This window comes from Pleurodeles waltl, chromosome 1_2 (assembly GCF_031143425.1).
Source record: "Pleurodeles waltl isolate 20211129_DDA chromosome 1_2, aPleWal1.hap1.20221129, whole genome shotgun sequence".
Classification (NCBI taxonomy): domain Eukaryota; kingdom Metazoa; phylum Chordata; class Amphibia; order Caudata; family Salamandridae; genus Pleurodeles; species Pleurodeles waltl.
The window spans coordinates 890,559,132-890,585,977 of NC_090437.1; the positions used below are offsets into that span (position 1 = coordinate 890,559,132).

General features: G+C 41.7%; 1 protein-coding gene across 30 annotated transcripts in view; it reads right to left on the reverse strand.

Annotated features, from left to right (window-relative positions):
• SORBS2 (sorbin and SH3 domain containing 2) overlaps nucleotides 1–26,846 on the reverse strand; it is a 673,099-nt gene that overhangs the window by 289,883 nt on the left and 356,370 nt on the right. For 15 of the 30 annotated variants that reach the window (XM_069199913.1, XM_069199887.1, XM_069200027.1 and 12 more), the window contains 3 exons: nucleotides 21,958–21,984; nucleotides 11,349–11,476; nucleotides 5,007–5,621 (listed from right to left, as the gene is read on the reverse strand). In XM_069199913.1, the coding sequence (XP_069056014.1) occupies nucleotides 5,007–5,621; nucleotides 11,349–11,476; nucleotides 21,958–21,984 (770 nt within the window). The remainder of the gene's footprint in view (nucleotides 1–5,006; nucleotides 5,622–11,348; nucleotides 11,477–21,957; nucleotides 21,985–26,846) is intronic. The other 15 variants (XM_069200010.1, XM_069199993.1, XM_069199974.1 and 12 more) reach the window with 1 other exon arrangement.

Here is a 26,846-nt window from a genome sequence, read left to right on the forward strand (position 1 = left end):
TACCACCAATTGAGCAAAGAGAGCTGTTGTGATTTATTTCCATATGGATATCACATTTTGGGGAGATGCACCAAATGGAGCTTTTATTTCATGGATTTGTCCTTCAAAAATTGCCATGTGGAATATCAAGAGGCTCAAGAAGCAGTGTGCATAAGCAGCATCTTAATAATTAGCAAAATATTTTAGGCAAACTTCGAGGTTTACCTGGAGGGATTCCTTATCTAGTGCAGATTTTATGGCTCTTGGAAAAAGCGTTCACACCTAACATTTTAAAGAAGAAATCTAGCAGGAAGTGGTTCAACATTATGCCAATGTTTTAAAGAGCCATGTGGCAGGCCTGTGAAAATACAGAGTGAAAGCGAGATGTTTCCACCAGCTCTAAGGGCACAGATATTGGCTAATTACTGCTGGCAGGAATAACGCAAACCTTTAGAAATACGTGTTAAACTCCACAACCAGGGATTAGCAGAACACCAGAGGATAGTTTGATCTCTGCAGTCTCCGATCAGCAATAATATAATCATAATGACAAAGAAAAAATATAATCTAAAATCACTTCACACTACTGCGCCGGTCCGTGACCTCTTTTTACTAACCCATTGCTATACTGCTCTTTTGCAGAACTATGGAACAGCAAATGACACCACCAACCCTGATCACCACAACATGGTTTCCGTGGGGCTAGTGTCATCAAAAGCTGCATTTTTACACTATAACAGTTTTTCTTTTTCATTGCAATTAAGCGTCCACAATGAAGTCTCCATAGTGACTAAACCACTTAAAAACCCAAAGAATTCACACTTCAATTCTGGCCAGTGTAAATCTGAAAATAGTAATCCAGGAGTTACAATACTACCTTGAGGAGAAAGAGTTTCCAAGCTATGGCAAATGTGTCTTGTTATCTTGCAATGCGTCCACACTTTTATGTTATGAAATATTTTGAAACAAACCCAAGAGAGACATATGGGTGTTCTCTGGAAAGGACTGGCATGGAATGAGTGGAAGATCAAGTGGAGTGAACTCATGGCAACTGAAAATCAATTGTTAGAAATGGGGTCTCTAGTTGCCAGTGGTTTGCACCCTATTCAGGTAGGGACCCTCACGCCAGACAGGGTAAGGGAGCCACACAGCTAAGATAACCCCTGCTCACTCCCTTGGTAGCTTGGCACGAGCAGTCTGGCTTATCTTAGAGACAATGTGTAAAGTATTTGAACATACACAGTAACACAGTGAAAACATTACAAAAGGACTCCAAACCAGTTTAGAAAAATAGCCAATAGTTATCTGAGTGAAACAAGACCAAAACAAAAAAATCCAACGTACAGAAGATACAAACCATCAAAGATAAAATCTTAGCATAGCGCTTAGAAATACAATAGTTCCAATTGGGGCTATCATGGTGTCTTGACTGAATCATTCCCAATATTCTGATGCCACTCACGTGAGAGTGCAGGCCTGTCACAGAGTCGCACGGACCCCAGGTACAGTACCTTGGAAAATGATGCGGAAACAAAGACGTACGGAGTCAGGGAGGTGAGGCGTCGCTGAAGCTGGTGCAGTGTCAGTTCCTTACTGCCACCGGAGAGGTGAGGTATTGGTTCCTTACTGCTAGGAACAGGAGGTGAGGTGTTGGTTACTTGCGGTTGAATGGGAGTTGATGCAGCATCGTTGGCGAGGCATCTGTTCCTTATGACAAGGCGCGGTTGATGAAACCAGCAGGTCAAGATGTAAAGCCTGTGGTCGCAATCACACCACAGGGCCACAGGTGATGCAGCGGAGTTGGGGTCAGGTGTCACGGATGTCGGTGACACAGCACTCGGGACTCATGCTGTGGTGGGACTTTGGAGGTGCTGTGGTAGCATCGAGCCTGTGTTGCAGGTGTCGGTCATTGCACTCAGTGAGGACCACGGCTCTGGTGCAGGCAGCAGTGTGGAGTTGGCAAGTGGCGCCGGTTTCAAAGTCGCTCTGGAGTCGATGTGCTTAGTTTCATTTTAGTTGCACCACAGCTCACTTCCAATGGCAAGGAACTGGATTTAGCACTACTTGGCAAGGCTGGACTCTCAGCAAGAGTGCCCAGATGCCGGCAGGTGAATTCTTTAATGCCCCTGAGACTTCTTAACAGAAGGCAACCTCAGTTCAAGCCCTTGGAGAACCTTGAAAAGCAGGATGTAGAAAGCAAAGTTTCATTCCCAAGACAGAAACAGCAAGCAGCAGGTTGAGTGGCAGTCCCTCCTACAGCATTTAGCTCTTCTTCCTGGCAGAATGTCCTCAGTCCAGAAGTGTTCTAACTTTGTGGTGTCAGATGTCCAGTGCTTTTACTCATTTCTGTCTATGAAGTAGGAAAACTTCAAAAAAAGAGTCTATGTAGTGCACAAGACTCTGGCGGTCATTCTGACCGCCGCCATGCGGTCACCGCCATTTGGCCGCCCCGCGGTCAAAAGACCGCAGAGGCCATTCTGGCTTTCCCGCTGGGCCGGCGGGCGCCCGCCAAAGGAGCGCCCGCCGGCCCAGCGGGAAAGGCCCTGCAACACAGAGGCCGGCTCCGAATGGAGCGGCGGTGTTGCAGGGGTGCGACGGGTGCAGTTGGCCTGTTGGCGGTGCTTTCTGTCATTCACGGCCCTGGCGGGTTTTACCGCCAGGGTCGGAATGACCCCCTCTGTCTTTCCCTGCCCTCCCCCAAACACTCTCTAGGGGGTTGGAGACCACTTTGTGTGAGGACAGGCACACTCCTATTCAGGTGCAAGTGTCAGCTCCTCCCACCATTCTAGCTCAGGAAGGCCCATCAGAGAATGAAGGGAACACCTCAGCTACCTTTGTGGGACTAGCTAGAGTGAATCCCCAAACAGCCAAACTGTCATCCTGATCCAGACATGTATTCCACAGACAGGAAGAGGCACAGAATGGTCAAGCAAGAAAATGCCCACTTTCTTAAAGGGACATGTTCAAACTTACAATTCAAAAAACAACTGCACCAAAAGTTGTACTTTTAAAGTATGAGTTCAGAGACCCCAAACTCCAAATCTCCATTTGCTCCCAATGGGAAATGACACTTAAGAGATGTTTCAAGGCAATCCCTGTGTTACCCTATGGGAGAATTAGTCCTTGCAATAAGAAAAAAACGAATGTAGCAGTATTTCACTATCAGGACATGTAAACCACACCAGTACATATCCTACCATTTAAATACATTGAACCCTGCTCATTCGGATGCCTTGGGCCTACCTTAAGGGTGCCTTACATATAGTAAAAGGGAAGGTTTGGGTCTGGCAAGTGAGTACATTTGCCAGGTCGAATAGGCAGTTCAAAACTGCACACAGAGACACTGCAGTGGCAGGTCTGAGGCATGTTTACAGAGCCACGCATGTGTATGTCACAATCAGTGCTGAAGGCCCACCAGTAGCATTTGATTTACAGGCCCTGGCCACACATAGTGCACCATACTAGGGACTTACCAGTAAATCATATATGCCAATCATGGATAAACCATCACCACTACAATTTAGACAGAGAGTACTTGCACTTTAGTACTGGCAAACAGTGGTAAAGTGCCCAGATTCCTAACACCAAAAACCAGGTCAGAAAAAATAGGAGGAAGAAAGCAAAAGGTTTGGGGATAACCCTGCAAAAAGGGCCAAGTCCAACAATGTTAAATAAGAGGAGCATTGAGAGACAGTCCATGTCAAGCCTGATCCAAGAGTGGAAAACAAACTCACTCTCCCCTGGTGAAAACACAGGGTAAGACACTACGTAAATCACCTTCGAGCCGGGGTGGTATATATCCATAGAGCTCTAACCTACTGAGAATTATGGAATTATGCACTACACTTTATCTTCATCCACGAAGGCCAGTAAAATACCACACATTGCCATGTAAGTTGTCTCAGTCCCAAGGCTTGGATCAACACCTTTGCTGAAGGGATACCACGAGATGGAGGGTATACAAGTAAGACGCAAGTTGTTTGGTCACCACAGGTGATACATTTTTGGAGACCAAGCATATTGGTGATGGGCTAATAGTTTTACATGCATAGCTTGTCCTGAGAACAATACTGTTGTTTTATATAGGGGGTATGTGACTTGGGCCATATGTTCTAATCAGCAGGAGTTGTAGATCCAAAATGGTTCAGTCTTGCATACAAGAGCCTGTAGCCACACATTTTTCTTAGTACTTCTGTTACACAACTATGGAAAACACCAATGCTTCCTTAATCATGGAAAAAATATATCGAAAGTAAGAACTGGAATCATGCTGGCTCTTAAAGCAGCACGAAACAACATTAGCTCAATTTCCGACCAAAAAGTAGAGTGAGCAGTTTTTAATGCAAAATAAACCTTTTGGTGACAAGGGGAAACTGAGCAAATCACATAGTGGTTATAAATGAGAAAGAGGTGGGAAGCGCAAATAGTAAAATAAATGACTTTTGGGAATTGAGCAAGTACGAAAAAGTGTAAACATTTTCCCCGTCCTTTTTTCTGTCACTTCACAGTAATATTTTATTTCCACATTAAAGATACACAATAGATATGCAACAGAAGATAAGGTATAACATATAGTATTGCCATTTCAGTAAAACACTACAACTAGGTTTAAAACAAAAGCATGTAACTTTTCATATGATCATTAAATGGAACGCATGCGTATTTACTTCTTTGAAAGATCACAATGGAAGTTATTTTAACTTTCCTATATGCCCTATGTGCAATTTATGCTAAAACAAACTTTTTGAGAAATATTAAGCAGGCAACTTTCAGAGGACTACTTTATAATTATTGTTAGGTTGTGATCTGCAATGTAAGTAACTATATGAAAATTAAAATTAGTCACTAAATTAGTGAATAGGTAGATGAAAAAATCAAACATGCACTTGTTAGTTCATGTCACTCTTCAACAGAAACTTTGATGTTGGAAAAAGACACCCACTCAGTGTTATGGGAGGAATCTAAATAGAAATGGGTTAAACTAGTTAAGGAAGGACTACAGTGAAAAACTAAAATATTGCAAATACCACTTGACTGTCGGTGGAGTGGGCAGTAGAAGCAATTGTAGACCTTTGTCCAGCATCCTTGGAAGGCGTCGTGGAACTGTCTGGAGAAAGCTCAGGTGGATGTTCTTGGCTTCTAGGCTTGGGCACTGCCTTTGTATCAGGAGGAGGAAGTATCTTAATTGAAAGGGATGCTGTATGGGTCTCAGTAAGAGGATGTTGGGCAGGTGAAGGAGTGCCAGGCAGGAATGTGGGTTCAGGCTCTGGTGCAGATGGAGGTGACTTGAGAGGGCGGCTACTGGCTGGAAGTCCTGCTAGGGTTAGTTTCATAGTAGAAACTCTGCGTTCCTGAGAATCAACTCTACTCTCTTGCTGATGGGAGCTGCTTCTAATGTCAGCTGCAGTTTGTATGCCTTTACCTGGAGATGAGGTCAGTGATTTTCGAATTCTTTCTGAATGAGATACTATTGTACTAGATTCTGCAGAATAAACTGCACTTTGAGTGGCAGTTTTGTTAATTGAATATATAACATCAGGAGGGTTTTGTTTAGTTATTGACTGGTCATAGATTTCAACCTTCTTCTGATTGATTGACGATGATTTGCGAAAGCTCTCCTTTCTAGGGGGCGGCAGGGGGGCCTTGTGTGCCAAAAGCATCCACACAGCATGGCAGAAGAAACAGAGAGGAAGCAAGTATTAGCAAGCAATATAACTAAACAGAAGCATTTGTAAATAAAGCAATAAGGAAAATGCATGGCACACAGCCCTCTCTGTAAGTTGTTTGCATGAGGGTTTCACATGTTATCTCACCCATTTGGTAGCCGAAAATAATGACTCATGAATGGCAACTCCATTTTAATAAGCTTGGTTTGGCTCTGAAAACAGCCTTATAGGGGGGGCATAGGGCAAAAGCTTTGAGAGTAGCACATTCAGACTGCAGAAGCATTTTCAGAAAAAACAATTAAAGCATGGTGAAACGCAGCATAAAATGTAATCTCAGATTATACTTTTTGTCTAGAAACATACAATCATAGGTGTTTATTGACAATATTGCTACTTTTACCTTAATACTGGCTTGCAGTTTTTGGCATTCAAAGGGACCCTTATTACATACCGTGTTTTAGTACGATTGTAGCTTTTCCAATGAATGATACATTTTAGGATTAGAAAAAGGTATGCCTAAAGACCATTTAACTCCAATCCTAAATCCTCCCTGACAAAGATGTATTACTTGGACTGCTGAGGAGGCAGAATGCGCTTTGCACAATATAAGGCCCGAGCGAAAAATAAATTACGCCAGCGTATTTCACGTAACGTGAGGAACTATGCATTATGTTAGTGGATGTTGTTCACAGTGCTTTTGTTTTTTGTATTTTGTATTTTTTATTAGCACAAATTGATTCTTGCATCAAAAATTGATGAAAGGAAGCATTTTGTGTTAGAATGCAACACTAGAAGACAGATTTGCATTTCATGTAATTACTCGTAATTTCAAACAATTTTGCATTACTTTGTTAACAAATTTAACATAATTACATGATAGAAATTACGTAAATGTTGTATACTTGTATATAAGATTAGAAGCAGATTCTTGACAACTGCAGCCTTCCTATTGCCAAGAAAGAGGCTCCACTCTATCTTTGGTATTTAGAGAAGCACCTCACCGAGGGCTAGAGCTGTTCAAATAAAAGAAGGACATTTCTGATCTACAAGAGCCATCGCTATAGTATTTGCAAAGTCTGAACCTCAATAAATCTTGAAATGTCTGGAGGGTCTTTAGGGTGATCGCGTATAAACTGAATTTAAAAGGATTTGCTCAAGTGCATCTTAAAAATGATCCAGGCATCTTCACTTTTCCTACAGAGCAAAAATTAATTAATAAAGTATACGATGGCTGTGGTAGCTTAAAGATGCCACTCAAGAAGAAATATTTGTGAAACAAGCTTGATGTTTACAAAATTTATTGAAGAAGGTTCTCACCAGTGGCCATCATCATATTGTCATTTGTTAAACCAGTGACTACATTGTTTGCTATACCTAATAATGGTTGATGTAAAATCTGCAAAATTTTCTTTAGCACATAAATTCTGTGAGAAGTATGTGTTTGTCAAAGGCTTGTCTGTGTTACATTACACAGATAAATGAGGCACTTACGATGTGTTGTTTATGTGCTGTTGTTGATCAATCATGATCATGTCCAGCACAGGTTACATAGGAACTGGCCAAATAAGGCCGCAGAGGATTAAAATGCAACACAAACTATATGAAGTGCCATGACGGCTAATCTTAAAAGGTTCTTTAGGTTTCCTCGGATTCAAACGGTTTACCATAGTTAAATGCCCCCATCTTTTAAAATGAGAAGGTTGTCTTGACATGGACTCACCACTATGATCAGTGGGTTTAGGCTCCCTCTTAAAGTTTGGAAAGCTGAGGAGTGAAGTCCCTGCAGTGGGAATGAGCAAAGATGTTTGGCCCGTACCTGAGATAGGAGTGTGCAATAACGCTTGTCCCATACCAGAGCTAAGTGTGTTCCATGAAATTTTCCCTATACCTGAGCCGGATGTGTTCAATAACGTTTATAACATGCCTAAACGGAGGGCCTGATTCACAAAGGTAAACATACACTTTTGCGAAGTTAACGTTTGTTTTAGAACTCACAAAACTGCATTTCAGTAGTAAGTTTACAAGTGCGGAGATTGCGCAGTAGGGGAGAAGAATGCTTCACATAAAAAGATAGACATGTCATATTGTTTTATGTGCGGAGTTATCTGCCCTGACTGCAGAGACTACACTATCATAAACGTACTATTAAAATGCAGTGTTGTGAATTCCAAAACAAATGTCAAATTAGAGTATAAGTTTACCTTTAGTAGCGGAGAGTCTGGAGTGCCTGGGCCCGAACTGAAAAGAAAAAAGTCCACAATGAATAGTGGAATCAGCCGAATGAAAAAGGTGCCTGTGCAGACAAGTTGACTGCAGGATTCATCTCTTCGCATAATTTGGCCACATCCTACTCGATGACCAATGCATCAGTTCAAATCTCAGTCCACTCCTCAGGCTGATTTATTCAGCTTCCCTCTCATTTGCAACTTGGGCCTGGTGGGACCTTTTTTGTTCAGCTGATTCTGCTTTTCAGAGTGGGTCCCTTAACTTTCTATTCAGACCCGGGCAATCCAGACTCTCTGGGACATGCCATATATTAATTTCTCTTAGCACCCAGACCCTCTAATGTTCCAGATATCTCTTTGATGGAATTTCCAGAACTACTATATGTGCTCTCAGACGTAGCCTATCCTGATAAAGACCCTGGAATCGCTGTTTTTGGGTTCAAAAGGCGTCAACAAGATCCGGTGGAAAGTCGTTTTTTGAAATGTTGATGTCCAGCCATGAAACCCTCCGATTCTTCTTAAGTTACACATGTATATGTGCACGTATGCTTTAAATGTTCTTTGAATGTAACAATTTGCTGGCCGTCATTTAGTCTATCGCTGTTTTATACAGATCACATTTGAGGGTATTTCTGGGTTGTTCTTCTCACTCGCGTGCACCATTTGACAACTGCTGGCACACAGCACAACAATTATTGTAAACCTTTCTGCTTATAATACGTTGTTGTTTTTATTGTACCTTATTTGTTTGTACATAAATAATCCTTTAAATAAAAGGTGGTAACTGCCTTATAGTTGTGTATATGTACTGAACTAGAAGGGTCCACAACTATCTCTGAAAAATGTAATTGATCGTTATTATTTAATGACACAATGAAGGGCCCTGTTGTCTCTACTATTCAGCCAGAGATGCCATTAATATTTCTTGGTCGTCTGAGGGGTTCAGCAATACTTCATTTAAAGGTGACCAAGTCAATTCAACTCGCCTTAAGCTTCAGTGAGTCTTGAGAAGAAATAATGTCTTTGTAAATCGCCAAAATTGTGTAAAAAGGGTTAACTTGTCACACAGAGGGGTGAATGATGGTTTCAACAGATCATTCATGTAAAAGGTTTCCACACTTTGAAATATTTTTAGGGCTGGTTTTCACAACAGAGATCTGTGTCTTTAAGTAATCGGACTCTACAATAATGATGGCAGTTTTATAACTTTGTGATTGCAGTAAAGGCAAGGTTTTCACTATAGGCCCTGCACCATTGCCTTTCATGTTGCCTTTGTTTTCATTTTCTGCTTTCAACTGTCCATCATACGACAGGTTCTTTACATGGTCATTCCACAGTTGAACTGAAGAGGTCAGTGTACTGGTACAGTTTAGCAAATTGGCATTTTGATTGGCATATGCTAGCGTAAGCAATGCAAGCTACAAGGATGAATAACTGAGGGCAGCAGAAACGTTGAGTTTGTCCCTATAACATTAGCTATTGTGTATTTTGGTCATGGGAATCTCACTCCAATGCATAAATGAAGTAAGTTATGATCAGTCCAGCCGAGAGAAAATAAAACAGACCTAAAACATCTCCTTGTCGAGGGCGCACACGTACTCTACCAGTCTCAGTCAGTGTTATGAAAGGTCAGGTCCAACTGTACAAGCCAGACCTGTCTGATTACTATCAATATTACAAAGGAACCTTGCTGTGTCTTTTTTCATAGACAAGGGAACAGGGAGTGGAGAAGTTCCCCAGCACTTTCTAGGCATAGTGATGCCCTCTTTCTAAGAGCAGTTCAAACAAGAACGAAACTGAATATGCTCATACGAATTTCTTCTTCGTTGCTGACACAGCCTTCACTGCACAATGAGTCTTTGGAAAGCAAGCAGAGCAGGAGTATTGTCCTCTTTCACTGCCGCTGCCAAGCCTCACCTAGGAGGCGGGAGCAGCAAGAGAACCAATTGACAATCACCCTTACAGAGTGAAAGCGCGTGAACCCGCTGTAATCAACGCGGAGCATCCCATGCAGGCATGGCTCACGCGGAGGCGGGGAAAATAGCCGAGGTGGTACTTCTGAACATCTTATTATAAAATCGCAGGGAATTCCCTTAACAGTTCTGTGGGCCTGTGTAACACACACGGGTCACTGAGAAATATCAAAAGTCTCTGCGTCTTCAGAAAATATCACCACAGTGTAAATTAATATTTTAGCACATCAGAGTGTAACATAGTACCTGGTTCCGGAGTTCCAGGAGCATCATTCAAGACAGATGAAACAGCCAGCTTCGAAGAATGGTGAAATAAGATTCCACCGAATGGTTACCACTCTAGGTTACATCAGGTTAGCAGAACTTTGCTTAAACCTACCTCCAACAATTGGTAGCCCACTCTAATGTCATCATTCAAATAATTCTACTCATCTAGGCAGTCTGACACATACGTATTCATACACACACGCACACTGTGTGTGTATATATATATATATATATATATATATATATATATATATATATATATATATATATATTTATATATGTTGTTTTCTAGCAATTGCATTTCTTTTTCATAAGCCTGCTGAATGTTTCCATTTCATGCACGTCATATTTTTCAATATTTTTCAAGCTGTAGCTCTGTTATAAGTAATCAAGGTACCTTAGCCTTATTCTTAAAACATATTGTCATTTTCAGTGAGGTGCTCTTTTTCAGGAGGAATGACACCCTCTCCCTATGATTTGTACTCGTTTGCTAGTTCATGGATTTAGCTGAAGGTTTCTGCGTTTAGTCATATATGTGAGTTGGGTTTAGAAAATGTAATTTACATACATTCTTATGTAGACACCACTTGTGCCATGAGCATGCTCTTTGTTTGTGTTTGCCCTGTTCATTTAATGTGTGCTGATTATAGTGCTACGCTTGTATGATGAACTGTACAGCTGCCATGAGGGCTGTGGGTCTTCGCTGATTGCCCTTGGTGCTTGTCAATGTTCTGGTCCTGTGCTAATGTATTTATGGGAAGTTGTAGTGATGAATTGGATTGACTGTGGAGCTCAAAATAATGATCAAACACAAAGATCAAAACATGTGAAAGTGTGTTTCTTCAGCACTTTATATGCCACTTTCTTTTGCCAATTACTTTGACAGATTTGTTATGCAAATTCATCCTTGGTCGATCAAGCCTTTGATTTTTGAACCACAAAAAGGATAAATGCTTGTTGAAAGTAAACATGAATGCAGTTTCCTTCTCATTGAACTGTACCTTGTTGCAGAAGTGAGTTATGTGGGTCTGTTACAGTTAAACCTATAGAAAGCCCACTGTTTAAAAGGGATCCCTGTTCACAAATAGAAATGATGTTGTAACACTGATAGAGATATATCACTGCTAACCTCCTCCCTCCACTGCGTGGAATGCCATTCACTTTGAGAAGCATAAGAGAACGTGTTAGTTATTATGGCTGCACTGATGGATGGTACAGGTAGCGTGTGTGAATGTTACCTGGGTTGGTGATTTCTTTTCTTGGAGGTTGGGTCTGACACTTCTAAAACCTTTTGATGCAAGGGATGATCCTGATGCATCTCCATTCAGTGCATCCCTGGGCGAGTCGTTGTATGACCTCCAAATCTCTGTAAAGAAGCAAATCACACAACAGTTTGAATTCCTGCAGATGAGTTGAAAGGATAGGGACCTACGGAAGACCTTGGCTAAAAGTGAGAGAACATGGTGAATGAATAGCTAACTCGAAAGGCTATACGATGAAAAGGAACCTCACATGAGAGCACAGATGGTTCAGATAGGCATCCTTCATTATTCTGCTCCCACTTCAGGACTCTTTCCATCTATGTTTCTGTTTCTGCCGAGACAAATCTACCTATGCATCTTTCCATCTATGGGTTTACTCGTCTACCTATTGTTTGTGCATTTGTGTATCCATGTCTATTATTCTATCTGTGTGCTCTCTATCCATCAGTGGATATGCATGACACACCCATTCATGCACCAAAATAGACATCTAGTCATGTACATGTCAGCAATTTTGTCAATCTCCACACCATCCTCCCATTAATCCATCTGTATTTTGACCTGTCAAAATGTATACATCTATCAGCTAAGGTGTCTGCATCTGTCCAACACACAGTGCAAAATAAAATGCATCTTAGCTGGTGTGACTATGTATAAATGGGTACATACATGTTTGTATATAAAGGCTCTATTGTATATTCCGTTTTAGATTTTAACAATTCCTTACCTTTTTCTATATCTCTCACTCCCTTTCCGTCTCTTTCGCCTTCAAACTAACATCATATTCTAATAATGTGAAAGAACATGCTATTAAATCATCTTTTCATTTTCATGCAATTCAATTATATTTCAGAGCGGGTATTGATTTTTGTCAGAAAATCCAATTCTAAGTTTAGAGCATTTAGGAAATACTGCATTTTTAATGGGATTATGCCAGCTCCGAGCTCTGCCTCTGATCTCCACAACACATCCAACAGATGCTCTAAATGCTCAATAAACAAATTGTTCCTCATGAATAATTGTCACTCATTTGCCTTGCACACCGCGTTCTGCAGCCTGCATTGATTGAGAGTCTAGTTGTACGTAATCTATATTTATATAGGTAGAAATAAGACTACACGTGTTCAGGTCTGTATGCAATCAGACAGGTAGTTTATCCTGTGTATAAAGACACTCTCTGATACAAACAGGACAATACTTTACATTCTGGATAACTATAAGAAACAACCTGGTTGAAGCTGTTCAATTCTTTGTGAAATAATAAATGTGTCTGTTTGAAGGAGCCGGAGGAAATAATTAAAAAAATGCGCCCATGGGTCACAAAGCAATCTAATCAATGCCTACTACTGTACTTAGTGAAACGAGTTGCATTTTTAATTTCAAAAGTAAAAACACCGACGTACTTTACACTAACGACTTTACACAGAATGACAACTTTTCATCTGCCAATCCGTTCGAATGGCAGATCGAGACTCACCAAATTTAGAGATCACTGCTGTGCCAGAATTTTTAAGCGAAAGTGCTTCTGCCAACATGATGGACACAACTTTTGGCAAAACTGCAATGCCGACAGCCCTGCCATGTCATAGTGGGCAGGTTTGCATGCTTTCAATTTCAGTTTATTTGTTTAACAGTGTTAGGTTAATTAAAACCATTACACAGGCAATAAACGCAAGTAATAAAATCACAAAATGCTAAAAAGGCGAATTTTAGAGTATGCAAACTTAATTATGGATTATTACAGGTTTGCAGACTTTCAGTTTTCAGAAATAACATCTCAAAGCAAGCATCTATGTCATGATGGGAGTTTTCTCCCAGTGCATGTGGGGCACTTGTTTTTTTCCTGCCAGGGACTGCCCAGCAATACATGGGGGTCCAGTGGACGAATAGAGAACATCAATAGGTTTGCCCTGACATGGCGAGGCTTCAGATGCTTTGCAGATGGTTGTTCATCAGAAGTGAGATTACCGATAAGGAGTTTGCAATGGCTGGAGTCACTTGTGTCCCTGCGCCAGAAAAACAGAATTTCTCCTGACTCTAAATGAGGACGAGGGAATAAGGGGTGGCGGACTAGGCAGCTGTCGATTTTTGGTGCATGCTACATTTTCACCCTCCTCTAAATGAGGGCCTAATCCTCTATGACATTTTGGCAATTTATAACCTTTGCCCCTCTTAAGCAATTTGAATCATATTCATCTAAAAAGCAGCTGCTGAATGTTTTAATCAAATTTATGGATCAGGTAACATAGGCAGAATTACAATGAGGAATCTAAAATATGTATTTTTATATGTGGTGCTCTATAGGCTTAACCGAGAAATGGGTAAGTAATGGCTGAAAAAACGCAGGCGAAACATTATCTAATTTGACAGGTAATAGGCATTTAATCTTAAATTAATTGTTATTGAATAATGGCGAATTTTGGCAAACTGACCACTTTTCAAACCTCAAATACCAATCATGATTCACAGAATGGGAAATGGCAAAATTTTGAATTTGTAAAGTTGACTCAAGAAGACACAGAAATTCTGCCTGTTTGACAGACTTTGCATTCACAGGTTTTGAGCTAGGGCTAGGCTAGGGCTAGGCCTGGTATTCTGGGGGGTTCCATGGTGGGGCAGCCTGTGTATGTAATTACAAATGTCTAAATTTGTGGGTACGGAAGTGTATATTGCAAGTCGTTTCCTACTCTGCAAATAGAAGTTGCTCCTTTGAAAGGCAGGAGTAGGTGCTTGTCCAGAGAGGAAATTGGGAAGGAACACCCCTAAATTTAACACAGGGATAGGCGAAGGCATTCAACATGGGAAAAATATTTTCTAGTCGTAAAAAATACAAAATAAAAATGTGCAAACTTACATTTGTGTCAGAGTTGGGCATGCAAGAATTTTCAGCTGGCAGAACTTCCAAGACCAGGCACCAAGTCTTTGAAGCATCAAGTTAAGTAGTAAATAAGATGCATCCAAAAGATATGCCAGAAAGACCTATAGTTCCTTGAACTGTGACCTTATAGAGAGTGGACTGGGAGTCACTTGTATAAAGAAACACAGCATCAGATGTATTTATCACACTAGGAGTAAATAATAGCTGTTTGCAAATGTTCCCTTTGTCATCAGATTTTAATCCCTTTGCCAGTTTTGTACCATTAGCAAATAGAAAACAAGTTTTGAGTTCATTATCTATATAATTTACAAAAGGACAGTGGGTATTCCATATTAGCCTTCACCCAGTCATATCAAGGGCCATGCTTATCAGTGAATGCATTAGTTTGTTATTTAGTACAGTACTAAATGATTTACTTTAGTAAATGGAGACCAAATCAGTTGCACCTTCTTAGCCCATCAAACCTGTGTCTTTCTGAAAAAAGCAAAGCATTCAGCTTAACATGGCAGATTTATGTGCTTTGTTTAAAAAAATCACCTTGTTCTCATGCAGTATACATTATGATTTCTTCTGATAATTTAGACTGTTTCAATAAAACAATAATCACAATGGTCAATAGGTAGTTCGGACACCCTAGATGATGTTAGGCACAAAAGTCCACATAATTAAAAGGTAGATTTACATAGTTTTTTTTTTAAATCAATGTTTCAGAGCTACGCTGTATGCAGTAGTACATATGCTGCCGACAGTCATTTCTTGCAAAAAATGTGCAAAACTCAGTACTTTGGCCCTCATCACGAATGGCCGCTTTTTGCGCAAACTACTAATTGCACAGGGATTGCAGTGTAACTGGAATTAAAAATGTTGTGCTAATTACCACCTTCTTGTCATTTTCCAAGATAAATATTGACAGCTAAAACATGCTGACTTTGTCCACTAAATACCAGTAAATGCGGATTTTGGTGCACAATGAATCAAAATCTGTATGTTATGCCTCATTTCAAATGGCACGACTTGTAATATTGAACCTTTTAAATTCGTATCCCTGTGTTAATTTCGTTTTAAAAGGTGCAATAAGATTCCCATCCCCAGGCTGGCCACTCGTAATGAGGACTTATGTCTAAGTATGACATTATAAAACAGTACCTGTTGACCAGCTGAGGAAGATCTGCTCAAACCCTTTGTTCCCATTTCATGTTGAATAAATGTGTGCCACTTCCTCGTAACCATTTAGACCTTAACTCCTTATCATTTTGGTTTCACATGTTTGTCTTATATAGAGAAAGGAGCTGCCTTCTGAGATAGTTACCGATTCTAGTCGAGCTTCTGCACTAAATTTAATTATGTGATCATGAGATAGTTTAATATATTTCTGTCTCTGTTAGCTCATGTGGGAAAATTGAGAACGCTTCAGAAGCAGGTTAAGCGGCACTTAAACACCTGACTTGTGCATTGCTGCTCCAAAAGGTTTCTATTATTCTTTCCTTTATTCCCCTAATATAATACATTGACACTAATGTTTAGTATATTTTTATCCTTTGGCTCCATTTGATTCCAACTCATAATGATCCTTACATATTACTGAATTGTGTTTTGTATATGTAAGAAAGTGAATTACTAGTTAGGGTGGCTAACAATCAGCCAAATTTTCTGAAGCCACTAGCCTGTTAGGTCCGGGCAAAGGTTTCAATAATTTAAACCTGAGCCCATCCCCTGGTAGCTATAGCAAAAAGCAGACAAGATTAACTTAGTGAAATGGTGTAAAGCACCTAGAAGTACCTATAGAGTTAAATACAAATGTGGAAAGCATTTAGAAGTACCTAAGGAGTTACATTTAATTCCCACTCCAATTTATAAGTACAATGTAATAAACAAAAGGACATCAAAATGAGGGGAACTAGAGGTATGAATTTTTAAAGACTTAAAAAGTACCAGGAAAAAGTAAAGCACCATTTGGTAATCACTGTTCTCAAGTTACAAGAACCTAGGTGTTACAAGAATCTAGGTGCACTTTCAGGCTCAGCACTATGGGGCTCAGGACACACACAGGATAGATATACCAGGCAGATTCCAGTGGTGGCTGGTAAACCTTTAAAAGTGGGTGCAAATGCCTCCACTTACTGAAGCTAGTGGGCAAATCAACAAGCATGACCTCATTTTAGTAAGTTGACATATGACATATTTTGGGGGGAAAGTGCCAAATATTGCATGATACAGCATAATATTTAACATAATTCCTTAAAAATGCAGACCTTCTGAAGGGATCATTTTGTTTTGCTTCTGAAGGGATGACCCTGAAATATTCCAAGGATAATCATGTGGAATTAAATGTGCGTTCTCAGGGGTGTTGACAGCCAACCTTCCTTCAACATGCAAAAGCTTCACTATGGAATATATGGCAAAGCAGCTCCTGGGCTTCTGCTTTATTTACAATCATACAAGCCATCTTATTTTCTCTGCGTACTTAGATTGAAAGTGTGGTTAAGAAGGGAGGGTGTGGAGGCATACCTGAGAGATGTTCAGCAGGCATTGTTGTCCATTTTGCTCAAAGATGCTCTTTTATAGCCCATAGCACCGCAGCAGGTGGGTTTAGCTACTAAATCAGTGCTTTTACATCAAGTCCTGACTATATTATTATCTATCTGTTTCTCTGCAACTAGCCTATCTGGCACTTAAGTCTTGTTGTTTAATAAACTGCAATCACTGAAATAACTAAGTTCCTGTGCATCCTATTTGCGGCTCTCGTTCAGAACAAAATAGATATCGAGGTAATCTCATTTCTTTACATGTTTTGAATTTCCTATGTCACGGAATTACCTCACAAAGTGCTCCTGAGAACCAATTTCCCTGCCCCAATATACTTATTATTATGTGTATATAGTAGACCTGGGTGGAACTTGTGAAGTTTTACTCCGCAGAATTCTGCAGAGTTACATAAAGCTAAGGGAGACCCCATGGAGATCCGGGAGTGGGTGGAATTCAGGCATGTCATCCTGCTTGTGCTAATTTTAGCACTGGGAGCTTGTTCAGCACTATAAAATTAGTGCAAACAGGAGCATGCATTGTGCCAGAGGGTGCTGCTTCTTTCTGCTGCTAGAGGAGATTTTGTTACTTGAGCAGCATCTTTCTCAATGCAAACCCCACCTGTGTTAAGAAATCTCGCTGGGAGGTGTTCTAGCACCCAAAAATCACACTAGGGGATGCAAATTCTCACTCGCCAACTTAACGTTGGTGAGCTGCATGCAAGAAAAAACTCCGCCACATGGTGGTTGGCAGAGTTCTGCTGGAACTCGGTGCTCCAAGCAGAGTGGGCAAAACCCCGCAAACTCTGCCGGCGGAGTGGAATTGTTTGCCCACCACTTGTACATAGATGCAGATAAGCTGAGCTACACACACTTGCTCTTACACAGGTCTCTCTCCCTGTATATTCTCTTTCTCTCTGTTGCACTTATTTATGCTTTGTGCTTTTATTTGTTTTCACTCTTCCTCTAACCTTTTCTTTCCAATGTTTCAACTCCTTCCTCCTCTCTTATCTATTCCCTTCTATGGAGAGGATACCAGGTTAGAGGCATTAAAGACACAGAGAACATTGGACTGGGGCAGTGTCAGTGGAGTCTCACCTGAGGAATGTACTACTTACAGCATGGCCACCTTTGCATGCTGCATGTACTAGTAACATATTTTCCTCCATTCCTTTGCCATGCTGTTAGTACATTCCTTCTAACAACCCCCTGCACTCCAGGAAGTTTCCAGATATCGGCGTTATTTCCTTTTGATGACACTCGGCTGTATGATGAGAAATCCAAACTGTGCTTGTCTTCCAGACAATGCAGGACACTTACTGGCTCTAAAATGTCTTATAGCTAATGCAACAAATTTAAATGTTTTAATCATGTCTGATGTTTTTAGAGTGGACCTATTAAGTAGTTTAGCTTATAGCTTCACCCCTTGGCAGGGAGATCTCCAAGCTCCGGGCTGGTAGTGCAAAGGATGATGGGTGCACTGAGGCACTGACAGGTGCTGATACCACACCGCCCAGTGACTGGGTGGAAAAGGTGCACCATCGCTGATTGACGTAGTCTCAGGAAGTACAGGGTTTGAGCTTATAGTGCTTGTGCTGTGTTCAATCAGCGAGGGTGCTGTGCATTATGGGTGAGTATGGCTCTACAGCTTTGCAGGATTCAAAGACTTTGAGGTGATAGAGAAACCTGAAACAAAACTGTGCTGGGGCATGTGCACTATCCTATTCAGCTGTGGGAAGAGCTGTGACTCTGTCTGACCCTTGTGCTGAGCGAGGGTCAGACTAATGGCCCAATAGTGCTTGGCAGGCAATGAGAAGAGGAGCGTGGTCATGACGCTCCTATTAATAAGCCACTGCTGGCAGGTTCATCCTGTTCAATAATTTTAATTTTGTCTCTGAAAAGGAAATCGGAATCCTCCAACGGGCAAAGTTGCAGAGGGTATCTGAAGAGGATCCTTTTGAAGCCAGATAGACATTGGATGAGGTTTTGCTGGAGCTGTTGGCTATGACAGGAAAAGCTTCAAGCAGGAAAAATTCAAATTTCATATTAAGGGACGTCCTCTCATCAGACACTGTTTGCCCCTTCGCCAGGTCAAGATTTCTACATTCGGACCTAGTCTATTTTGGAGCTTAGAATCCTCCAACGCGGCAAGGCTGCAGGCTGTATCTGGGAAGATTGTACGAAAGTCAAACCAGCTAGCTATGAATGTCTGCTGAGCAGGTTTTTGGAGTAGCAAGTGGGACCAACTTGATTGCCTTGCCTAGCAAAATTGCACCTTGGGCAATTAACTTGGGTGGTTGGTCCCAGTCCTCTGGAGATCTTAGGCTGTATCACACATATGGTGCATTTTCCTTGTTTGCACCGGGTGCTCCTATTAAGAGGTGCACCCGGCGCAAACTGTCAGTGTGCCTACTGAGAGCTTCTTTGACTCTACAACTGCGTCTGTTATATGGTGTGGGTGCAGAGGCAAAGGGATTTCCTCATTTGCATGGGGCCACACCTTTATGCAAATGAGGGAACACCCTCTGATGATAGCGCTGCATGTGCGCCAGCGATATCGGTATTACAGAAGGGGCCGCACAAGCATTTGCGGCCCCTTTTGTAATACCAAAGTGCCCCGGGGGCGCACAAAGCGGGTATACATGTCCATTGTGTCCCTGGGGCACCTCTGTAATATGGCTCCTGGAAGACAAAAATGTTATCAAAGATTTCATAATAAGTCACAGGGCCTGTAAATCAAATGCTACTAGTGGGCCTGCAGCACTGATTGTGCCACCCACATTAGTAGCCCTGTAAACATGGCTCAGACCTGCCACTGATCTGTCTGTGTGTGCAATTTTAACCTTCCAAATCGACCTGGCAAGTGTTCCCACCTTCCTTTTTTATACATTTAAGGCACCCCTAAGGTAGGCCCTTGGTAGCCCCGAGGGCAGGATGCAGTGTATGTTAAAGGTGGAACATGTACTGATGTGTTTTACATGTCCTAATAGTGAAATACTGCTAAATTCGGTTTTCACTGTTGCAAGGCCTATCTCTCTCATAAGTTAACATGGGGGCTGTCTTTAAACAACTTTAAAGTGCAGATTCCCTTTGGGAGCATACAGAAATATGGGGTTTAGTGCCTATAAACTCACAATTTAAAAATACATCTTTAAGTAAAGTTTGTTTTTAGATAGTTAGTTTGAAAATGCCACTTTTAGAAATTAGACATTTTCTTGCTTAAACCATTCTGTGACTCTGCCTGTTTGTGGATTCCCTGTCTAGGTCAGTTTGACAGCTGGGCTGTTAGTACATCTCCTCTAGACAGTGAGACAAGGGGTGCGGGGTGTAGCCTGCCCATCCTAATGGGCCATCTGTGCTAGAGTGGAGGGAAGAGTGGTCACTTACACCTGAATAGGCTGCGCCTGCCCTCTCACAATGCAGTCTCCAATCCCCTGGTGTGTGTGTCTGTGGCCTAGCCTTGGCAAGATAGGATCTTGCAAACAAGAGAAACTCCCCTTAGAAGTTTACCAACTTCAAAGGCAGAAAGGGGTGTAAGTATTGGGCCCAAACCCCCTGAAAATTAGATCACTTCTGGATTCAAGTGGAACCTCTGCCAAGGAGAAGAGCTGAGGAGAAGTGTTGACCGTGCCTGTGACTGTGCTTTGTTGGGCTATCCTGCAGTTGCTGCTTCTGCCTGTGAAAGGGGACAAAGACTGGACTTTGTTGTGCATTTCTGCTTCAGAAGAATCTCCAAGGGCTTGGACTGGGCTTGCCTCCTGTTTTGAAGTTTCAGGGCCATCAAAGACTTCCTCTGCCAGCACCTGGACTCTCTACTGAGACCCCTGCCCTGACAAGTGGTGCCCTATCCAGTCCCTGGGCCCTTGAAAGGTGAAGTTGGCAGATCAAGAGCTGAAAATCCACTCACAAAACGCCGTGCGGGGACATTTTAGATGCTCCACCTGCATCGCGGCTTGGAGATCGACGCATCACGGCTGGAGAAACGACATGCAACACCAGCTTGCGGCTGCTGATAACTTTGCAAACTCTATGCAGCGTGGTTTTCTAACACTGTGCGACCAGATTTTCCACGCATCATCCATGGGAGTCAGTCATCCTGACTCTGCGAATCCGAGGTGCCCCGTCCGGAAATCAATGCATCGATCTGTTGGGAGGGAGAAAAACAACGCATGCCAACCTGACCTGAGAAGAAACGACACATGGCCTCCCTTGCGAGGAAGGAATCGATGCATTGCTGAATTTTCCGATGCACGCTCGCCCATGCGGCTTTATTTTTTACGCAAACTAGGTACTTTGTGCAAAATCATCATTTCCATTTTTTCTATGGAGTAAGACTCTTATTATTTTGAAAATTCATATTTTAATTTGTGTATGTTGGGTTTTTGTCATTTTGGTCTTGTTTGATTTAGATTAATATTGCCTATTTTTCTAAGCTGGTGTGATGTACATTTTGAAGTGTTTTCACTGTATTACTGTGTGTGTTGCTACAAATACTTTACACATTGCTTCTGAGTTAAGCCTGCCTGCTCGTGCCAAGCTACCAAGGCGATGAGTGGGGGTTAACCAGGTGTGTTTCTCCTTTGCCCTGACTGGAGTGAGGGTCCTTGCCTGGACAGGGGGTAACCTGACTGCCAACCAAAGACCCCATTTCTAACACTTAATATTAAGCTATTACAAGTTTTGTTAATCCTCATGGGGGATATACGTTTGCAAATGGGTTATTTTACGCACCCAAGGTTTGTGAATGGGACCCATTGTGTCTGGAGAAAACAATGACAACACTTGTTTTTACCTGGTTTTGTCACAGTTTTGCAGTTTAGCGAAACAAATAACCTGTTGTTAACACTGAACAGAGCATATTTCATTGGAAGACTAAAAGGCTCAGGAATCCAATGAACATTTAAGCCAAGGAAGGTTGACATTGCACACAGATCTCTGTGGCACGTATTTTATCATTGAATTGCCCTCATGGGTTTGATCTGTATTGATCTTTGAGACTATACAAGAAAACCTATTATAAATCCAGATTACAACATGGATTTGGGGGGAGCGAGTGGTATCCTCTATTTCAGTGCTACATACGTTATGACCACTGACCACACTCTTGTGAAACGCTGCAAGCAGCACTGTTGTTTCTGTCTTAGCCATACTTAGATATAAAGAGGAATTAGAAGGAAGACTGTACCTGAGTCTGGGGACTGAGATCCATGCCCTAGAAAAGAAAGACATACAATTAGAATTATACAAGTTAGAAACAATCAGTTTAATAGGAATCATTGCTAAACTTGTGGTGCACACATAAACTTAGTCCCTCATTCAGATATATTTCCTCAGGATCAAGAAATTCTTATGAACAAAACAGATTTGCATAGCCCTGGTACACTGCGTTTAAAAAGACTTGTACTGGAACAGTTTTAGAGATGCCATCAACATGTTTGAGATCTTCAAGTCTAAAGGGAAGTTACAAAGAGTTGCTCATGTCATTTCAAAGACGTTCTAAGCATCTCCAGGTTTTCTACAGCCCATGTCTTTGAGAACACAAAACAGGGTGGATGGTGTAATTCTCAGACGCCATGAGCATTCATCTTGGATATTGTTGGTTGTTCTGGAATAGCATAACGATAAAACAGATGGAGTAGAACACAGAAGAGTCATCACTGATTGTGAATAATTCATACAATGCACCTAGCTCTTTTTTTTAAATATCTTAGTGTGTTATCTTAAGAGGCATAGATGTGCCAGACGTGGGTCCCATAGCCTGCTATGCCACAGCACATAAGCTGCAACTCCCTGATGAGGACCAACAGGGTTGGCAAAAGTATGGGATTTGCTCATGTTATCTCCAGAGGAGAGTTTTGGAAAAACTGCCCTATTTACGGTAAGACCAGGAGTGTTTCACATATGGTATGACCTCTATGCAATGGCACAGTTAACAAAAAACATCAAATGGAATGTGGCTTAGAGTAACTACTAGTGGTAGATATTAATTTTAAGTATTTCACCAATCTCTTTTTGAGTTTCTTGGTGAGGCACACTAAGTGGTGTGGGTATGCTCACATGTGAGACCTGCAGCTCGCTCTGCATATGGACCTAAGTTGCAACCTCACCGATGAAGGCCAATAAGGGCAAAGAATGACTGAGGCTGCTTGAAGCCCTTTCAGAAGGGATGTGACATATCAGTTTGGGATGACCTGCTGTTTTTGAGGTGATACCAAAACGAATCCATGTATGGTGGGTCTCTGTACTAAATGTACAATGAACAAGAAATATAAAGGGGTGTCGCCCTGAGGAATCCCCATCGAATTAATTCAAGAATCCTACATATATTTTTGCTTTTTACATTGAAGCACTCATGTTCTTCTAGACAAAGCCTTTCTGAAACGTGTCCTATGTCTAGTGGCTTGTGTAAAATATAAAGGCTCACAGTGCATGTATAGTTTTATACTGCATTCTGCGTATACTGCAAGCCTATGCACAAGTTCGCCCTTATAGTTTGCATCTATACTGTTGCAGTTACACGTTAGACACTTAGGTTTTTATTTAGAGTTTGATGTACAGGGTACCATCAAAGCATAGTGGATATCCAATTCAGCACATCCAAAGTGCCTGTGACTAGAGTACACTTGTGATAAGACAGACAGGACAGAAGTCACATTTCTGATCAACTACTACGTATCCAAATCTCTAAATGAGGCACTAAAGCCGTGCTGCAAAACGTTTTAGAGCATAGTAATAGAATGTCGGAAGTGTAAGGGAAACAAAATGATTATTTTCACTGATCAACATATTTACTTAGCAAAATAAGCTATCGTAAATTGTAATTAACAAACAAAATAGAAATATGTAGTGTTGTACTCAGTGCTGATCTCGCACACACATAAACATATTAGATTGTCTAAGTGTTATGATATATTTAAGAATAAACATATTCTATTGCGATTTCACGGGATATCATTATCTGCAATGCCATGGCTTGATGCGGATTGCAATGTTTTGTGTATCATACAAGGGGAATCATTTTTAAGATTTGTTGTGAAAATCTCCGTTTATTCGGTGGTCTGAATGAAAAAGGTCCAGAAAATCTAGTCTTGAATTTTGAGCTGGCGTATCCTACGGTGTAGTAAATGATCATACCATGATGTATTATGAACACTAGCTCTACACAGTAGGAATGCTTTCTACCCACTGCAAGGTGCAAGCTTGTTCTTCAAAGAATGTTAACTCTTGTGGAGCGTTAATAGCCTTTTGTCAGCACTCCACACGGAGATCCGCCTTTCTTGCACCTTTATTCATCTGCTAATTGAACCAGTATTACCTCAGATCCACAGCCACAATGTGGACCTGGCCCCAAGCTGCAAATGTCAGCTTATTTAATTATATTACGAAGAAGTTCCTGGCAATCGGATGCCCACCTATCAGGGTGATGTGTGGAAAGCACCAGCCGCAGGTCTCAGAGCTTCGCCATCTAGCATCAGAGACGAGCAACAAACACCACCATCAGGTGAAACTGAGCTGCTTTCACGCAAACGATCGCTCCTCTCGGTTTCCTTCAAAATGACGTAGCCACGTCGCACATAAATGTATTCGCTCTGTTGTGACATACTTGACTTTTCAGGCAATTGGAATTCCATCACTATTTTATATTCCGTTGGAAACGCCGAAATGTATTACACAAATGCTCTGTAGCACAACAAGGGTCTAGGCAACAAGGAGCTTGCAGAAAGTAAATTATCTGTCAGATGGCGATTGCGAAATGAAATTGTAAATTGCTAGTAATGTGGTTGTTTTGGAGTTTCATGTTTGCAATTGTTCTGACCTTATCCACATACACCAATAGCAGAGTATCATTTTAAAAGCTTCATTCCATTTATTTCTGAGAAAATTATATATGGTGCTGTAGGGGTGCGACTGCAGTGAAGAACGGCTGTTAGCTGCTCCATGGGATAACAAACATAAGTGCTCTCCCAGGGCTTGCAAACAAATATCCTTTCCGAGGGCTAACAAACAGAACGTGTTTATTAAGGCTAATAAACAGAACTGCTTTCCGAGGGATAACAAACAGAACTGCTCTCTGAGGGATAACATATGGAACTGCTCTCTGAGGGATAACAAACAGGACTAGTCTCCAAAGTCTAACAAACAGGACTGATCTAAGAGGACTAACAAAGAGAATTGCTCTCTGAGGGCTAACAAACAGGACTGCTCTCTGAGGGCTAACAAACAGGATTGTTATCCGTGGGAAAACAAACAAGACTGCTCTCTGAAGGCTAAGTAAAAAAACTGCTCTCTGAGGGCTAACCAACAGGACTGCTCTCCGAGGGCTAACAAACAGGACTGCTCTCCGAGGGATAACAAACAGGACTGCTCTGTAAACTGCTCTCTGGGGGCTAACAAACAGGACTGCTCTGTGAACTGCTCTCTGAGGTCTAACAAACAGAACTGCTCTCCGAGGGCTAACAAACAGGACTGCTCTGTGAACGGCTCTCCGAGGGCTAACAAACAGGACTGCTCTGTGAACGGCTCTCTGAGGGCTCACAAACAGAACTGAAATCCAGGGACTAACAACGGAACTGCTCTCCTACGGAGGAAGTATGGCCTTCATCCATAAGGCTGCTTTGTGAGAAACGTACATGTGAATACACATATTGCTCTGCTCTGCCAGGGTTGTTAAGGTCATTTGAATGTGGGGTGGTCTCCCTTAGGACTCATGACCCATCTCCTTGAGCGCTCCAGCGGGGTCTTTCCCACTAAACAGCAAGACTCTTCAACATTTACCATTTGGGGAGAGTTCAGCAGAGGCCGCAGCTCCCCAGCTGAGAACAGGTCAGCAGGAGGAGAGATCTGACCCACCTTCTATGTGAGTGAAAGAGGAGGTTAACCTGCCAATGGGGCTTTCTGCAGTCGCCTGTGGGAGCAAGGGGATCCTGCAGGATTATCTGGATCATCTGCAGTTGTGTGGTGCTCTGGATAAGTCCTTGCTGGACTGTTCACCCAGAGGAATGGGATTCAGCAGGGTCTTTTGCTCAGTGTACCCGAGAGTGCCAGCTGGAACATGTGATATCTGCTCTGTACTTTGTGCAAGACAGTGCGAGAGGTAGGATGACCCCATATGATAAGAATATATGTCAACTATTGACAGTGCATGGCCAAAACGCTGTAAGGGCTTCTATACCCATTCCTACAGCCAGCACAAACCATTGAAGCTAAAGACATAAGGATCAGAATGCACAGAGCACTTTGGGAGCTACCAGAGCTGACTGCTACCCCTAAATCAAGCCTTACTGGCCCTGCGGCAAACACTTCTTAATGCAGTGGGGACCTGGGTGCAATTCATAGAGCACGACTCTGATAATGTACCATAAACTTTCTAATTAGGATTAGCATCTTTTGACATCCTAACTTCATCTCTGCTGTGTCCACTGCACACTGTATGTGCCCAAAGACTGAGTCCTCATATTCTGACTCCCTTGTGGACAGCAATGATGCTGAATAATTTAATGAGGTTTCTCATAATGTTTCTCTGGGTAATGCCTCAGTAATGTAATGATGTTATAGGAATCCTGGTTGCTTCGAACATGGACCTTTCTCTTTATTTGGGAATTGTATGCTATTTATTTTGATATTTTCAATCATTCATTGTTATTTTCTAGTAAAGAGTGAGCACTACTTGATTTTTTATTAAATTGCCACAAATTATATTTGAGGAATCCTGTCACAACCTGCTCATAACCGTTCACCTTCTCTTCCCCCCAACGGAATTTATGGAAACAGACTTATTCTGTCAAACCACTACATCCCATATATAATATACTTTATTGATCAGGACCAGGCCTTAATGTATGTGATGCTGGGTTTTAACCAGCTGACCTTGGGCTGTCTTAAGACTCACACTTTCTAAAATTGTCCAAAGAATATTAAGAAGTCATTAGTACACATAGAGTGCAGTTTTCAAGGCAAAGTGTTGGCTGGTGGCTCCTGATGGCATAACTTTTCACAATAGCATCCAGGGCTTTGCCATATTGAACCATTTGCAGTTACAGGCCTAGAGTGGAACGCAGATACATTCTTGACATT